Source organism: Penaeus vannamei, chromosome 39, assembly GCF_042767895.1.
Source record: "Penaeus vannamei isolate JL-2024 chromosome 39, ASM4276789v1, whole genome shotgun sequence".
In the NCBI taxonomy this organism is placed as follows: domain Eukaryota; kingdom Metazoa; phylum Arthropoda; class Malacostraca; order Decapoda; family Penaeidae; genus Penaeus; species Penaeus vannamei.
In genome coordinates this window covers 4507449-4512448 of record NC_091587.1, presented here as the reverse complement: position 1 = coordinate 4512448, position 5000 = coordinate 4507449, and the positions used below count along the sequence as shown (strand labels likewise).

General features: G+C 40.1%; 1 protein-coding gene across 2 annotated transcripts in view; it reads left to right on the top strand.

Annotated features, from left to right (window-relative positions):
* The first annotated feature begins 110 nt into the window (after positions 1–110).
* LOC113829946 (tRNA dimethylallyltransferase) overlaps positions 111–5000 on the top strand; it is a 223815-nt gene continuing 218925 nt past the window's right edge. The window contains exons 1-2 of one of the 2 annotated variants that reach the window (XM_070116365.1): positions 111–263; positions 1840–2582. In XM_070116365.1, the coding sequence (XP_069972466.1) occupies positions 117–263; positions 1840–2582 (890 nt within the window). In that variant the 5' untranslated portion in view covers positions 111–116. Of the gene's footprint in view, positions 264–331; positions 484–1839; positions 2583–5000 lie in introns of those variants that run through there. The other variant, XM_070116366.1, reaches the window with a different exon arrangement.

Below are 5000 nucleotides of genomic sequence, written 5' to 3'. Positions count from 1 at the left end.
TGGTCTAGTATTTTATCTTTTATAAGTAGGACTCATAAATATATAAAATCAACTTGTTTTAGGGTTTGTAATATTGATTCGGCACGAGGGTTTAGCAATCAGCTGATCGAGTCAACATGGCTTCCAGTCTAGCTAGTTCGTGTATCGCGGCTCGTCTGCCGATTGTGGTTGTTTTGGGAGCTACAGGGACGGGGAAATCGAAGTTGGCGTTGGAAATAGCCAGCAAATTTAAAGGAGAGATCATCAGCGCGGATTCTATGCAGGTAATTGAATGGATCTCCCGGAAAATTGGAGGAGAAGGGATGGGGGCGAGCATGTGGACGTGGAGTCTCGAGGAGGTGTGATGGCGGATCGAGGAGGTTCTCCGTCACCGGCTGGAAGTAATGCGGTTTCCTGGCCATGCCTCGCAGCGGAGCATAGATAGCTAGTGATCGGCCGATGCCTCTGGGAGTGAAAATATCGGAATCGTAGGAATTACGGAGTGTAAGTCAAGGATGTTCGAGAAATAGATGGTCTATTCCTTCTCGTCCTTGTGCTATGCAGGCAATGCAACGCCATGCGGTCCATGTGCAATTGCGAGCCACGTGCAACTTTCAGGCACTGAATTGCCGATTTACACCCCGTAGCTTCTTCGCTTCGTCATATCTTGCTGTGGGCCGATGGTATATGGTGATTGGTCATTGTTTATAGTGATTTCCCCAGCTGTCAGTCAATATTTTGCTTGTATCTCGGGACTTCGGGTGCGGGGCTTTTTGTGCTCTGTGCTTGGCTGCCTAGGAGAGAGATCCTTCAAGTGTCCGGTCTCGAGGCTTGACAGCGGACAGGGGGAATGGTAGAGGAGTTCTTTTCCTTTAAATGAAAGTGCTTTTTAGGAGTAGGGATGGTTTGTCGAGGCCCTTTGTGTGCAGGTGTTTATTGACAGGTAGTTAGATGTAGGCCTATGCATAGAGTTGATAGATTTTTTAAATTTTGTATACCTCGCTTAATAGCCCTAGCTTTTGACACTTTTAATAGAGATGACCAACAAGATTGCAGGGAAATTTAAACATTTTACTCTATTAATTAATTGGAAGATTAAGTAATGTGTGTGACTTTGCAACTCATATGCATCAGGTCATATTTATATGCATTTTATAAGTGAATAGATTTATGTTTAGATTTGTTTATTATGTACTTTAGAAGTATTCTTTTAAATTTCTTTTATTAGCGTAGCCTATTTCTAGGTAAGTTAGCTGAAAATTGTCCTTATATCATCTCGGGAGAACTGTCAACTGCATCATGTCCTTCCGAGATTCTCCTCCTGTATTCTTTGTCCGATGCATTTTAGTTATATTGATAGTGTTAGTCATATGTATCTATGTTTTCCTAGTAAATTTGTCGTGGCATACAAGGTGCAGTTATTTATAAAAGGAAAAATTTAGTAGAATATATGTAGTAAATGGTATGTCAATGTGTGAATAGAATATGTATTAGCAGACTATATTTAACAGTAAGTACAATATATACAATTTAGTTATAAAGCAGATTATTAGGAAATGTAGAATTTTACTTACTGGTATGTTGTAAAAATTATGTATAAATCAATCAAAGGGTTTTATTGTAACTAGAAATCTTCATATTTTATAGGACTATGTTTGAGTGAGTGGTAATTGATACTCGGTTTTATTTATTTTATTTATACCTTATTAAGTATGTAAAGAATCTTGCAATTTTTTAGGGGGACGGAATATATGTAAGATACATTTAAGGTGATTAGAAGGTAGAAGTATGATAATTTTTTTTGCTCTTAATTTATTTGTATTTGTTGTTTAAGGATATTTTACATTCTCTTCCTCACAGGTGTACAAAGGCCTGGACATTGTGACAAATAAAGTAACAGCAGAGGAGCAGGCACAGGTGCGACACCACCTCTTGGATTTTGTGGACCCCTTGTCTCGGTACACTGTTGTTGACTTCCGAAATGCTGCCCTTCCTGTCATGGAGAATCTCCTCTCACAGAACAAGATGCCTGTCATAGTGGGAGGCACAAATTACTACATCGAGTCACTTCTGTGGAATGTACTCGTGGATAGTCTGCCGGCCAGTGAGGAGGATAACTCAGCTGCCAAAAAGTTGGTCTACGATCGGGATAAGGAGTTTTACGTGCATTCGTCCAAGCGAAATGCCAGTGGTGATGAGAATGCCTGGAAAAAGAGCAAGTTAAATAGTGATACCATCCTCAGTAGTGAGTGCAGTGGTGATGGTGAAGATGGCAGTGCTGGGTGCTGTGATGCCGATGGTGTAGAAAGTGTTGATAACAATAATTCCATAGGTAGTGCTAAGAAAAGTGGTGATGTGCAGCATGAAGGAAACACCAAGGAAAATAAGTTAATTAGTGAAGAAGAAAAGCCCTTGGAAAATGAAAAATGTAGTGATCATAGTGATGAAGAAAGAGAAGGAAAGAAAGATGATGCTGATAGTGCAAAGAGTGCAGTGTGGCAAGATACAGAGATCCCAACAGAGGAGTTATACCAAAGGTTGCAAAAGATTGATCCAGATGCAGCTGCCCAGTACCATCCTAACAACCGCCGGAAAATAATAAGGTAAGTTGGTATCCACTTTATTTATTTTCATAGCTTGTTTTTTTTTTTTTTTGTTTTTTTTTTTAAAGGCAACTTTATTAGCTATTTTGGAAATTGTGTTTTGTTTGTTTGAAAGGCAACTCTCTTAACTATTTTGGAAATTGAGAAGAAATGTGAAAACCTATTTTACGGCATTAATTACTTCCTTTCATTATGGGAATACGCAAAGGAACATGGCATTCGTTGACATATTGCCATAGACATCTGATTGAAGTCAGAGAACGTCATACTAGATGTATTATTATAAACTAAGCTAAAAGTGACATTATCTTGACATGACTCTGACATTGACTTAATTTCACATCACAGCCTAACTTCACTGATATCAGCCAAACTTAAGGTTACATCAGCTATACTTAGGTGACAGAAGCCATATTTCAGAATTTATTAGCCATATATCATAAAACATCAGCCTGATTTTAGATGACATCAATTGAGATTTCAGGTGAGGCATGCTTCGATTTAGAAGACATGAGCCTGATTTTAGATGACATGAGCCTGATTTCAGATGACATGAGCCTAATTTCAGATGACATGAGCCTGATTTTGGATGACATGAGCCTGATTTCAGATGACATGAGCCTGATTTCAGATGACATGAGCCTGATTTCAGGTACCATGAGCTTTACTTTTGATTACATTAGCCAAATATCAGGTGACATGAAAAAGATTTCAGGTGACATGAAAAAGATTTCAGGTGACATGAAAAAGATTTCAGGTGACATGAAAGGGATTTCTTGTGACATGAAAGGGATTTCTTGTGACATGAAAGGGATTTCTTGTGACATGAAAGGGATTTCTTGTGACATGAAAGGGATTTCTTGTGACATGAAAGGGATTTCTTGTGACATGAAAGGGATTTCTTGTGACATGAAAGGGATTTCTTGTGACATGAAAGGGATTTCTTGTGACATGAAAGGGATTTCTTGTGACATGAAAGGGATTTCTTGTGACATGAAAGGGATTTCTTGTGATATGATAAAGATTTCAGGTGACATGATAAAGATTTCAGGTGACATGATAAAGATTTCAGGTGACATGATAAAGATTTCAGGTGACATGATAAAGATTTCAGGTGACATGATAAAGATTTCAGGTGATATGATAAAGATTTCAGGTGACATGAAAAAGATTTCAGGTGACATGAAAAAGATTTCAGGTGACATGAAAAGGATTTCAGGTGACATGAAAAGGATTTCAGGTGACATGAAAAGGATTTTAGGTGACATGAAAAGGATTTTAGGTGACATGAAAAGGATTTCAGGTGACATGAAAAGGATTTCAGGTGACATGAAAAGGATTTCAGGTGACATGAAAAGGATTTCAGGTGACATGAAAAGGATTTCAGGTGACATGAAAAGGATTTCAGGTGACATGAAAAGGATTTCAGGTGACATGTAAGTGAAAACAAGTTATATGAAAATATAAGCTTGACTTCAAGTGACATGATCTTGACCTCGAGTGACATGAGCCTGATTTCGAGTGACATGAGCCTGATTTCGAGTGACATGAGCCTGATTTCGAGTGACATGAGCCTGATTTCGAGTGACATGAGCCTGATTTCGAGTGACATGAGCCTGATTTCGAGTGACATGAGCCTGATTTCGAGTGACATGAGCCTGATTTCGGGTGACATGAGCCTGATTTCGGGTGACATGAGCCTGATTTCGAGTGACATGAGCCTGATTTCGAGTGACATGAGCCTGATTTCGAGTGACATGAGCCTGATTTCGAGTGACATGAGCCTGATTTCGAGTGACATGAGCCTGATTTCGAGTGACATGAGCCTGATTTCGAGTGACATGAGCCTGATTTCGAGTGACATGAGCCTGATTTCGAGCGACATGAGCCTGATTTCGAGTGACATGAGCCTGATTTCGAGTGACATGAGCCTGATTTCGAGTGACATTAGCCTGATTTCGAGTGACATGAGCCTGATTTCGAGTGACATGAGCCTGATTTCGAGTGACATGAGCCTGATTTCGAGTGACTTGAGCCTGATTTCGAGTGACATGAGCCTGATTTCGAGTGACATGAGCCTGATTTCAAGTGACATGAGCCTGATTTCAAGCGACATGAGCCTGATTTCAAGCGACATGAGCCTGATTTCAAGCGACATGAGCCTGATTTCAAGCGACATGAGCCTGATTTCAAGTGACATGAGCCTGATTTCAGGTGACATGAGCCTGATTTCAGGTGACATGAGCTTGGTATCAGATGATGCGCCCTGCCCAATTCCACTTTTCCGTGGGCGTGATTGCGTTCGTGATTGCTTTCCTCGACGAGATTCTAGATGACCTGACATTATATGACGTGAGCTTGACTACGGGTGGCATCAGCTGGGCTCTTAAGTGACAGTCAAATGTGACGAGATGTCAA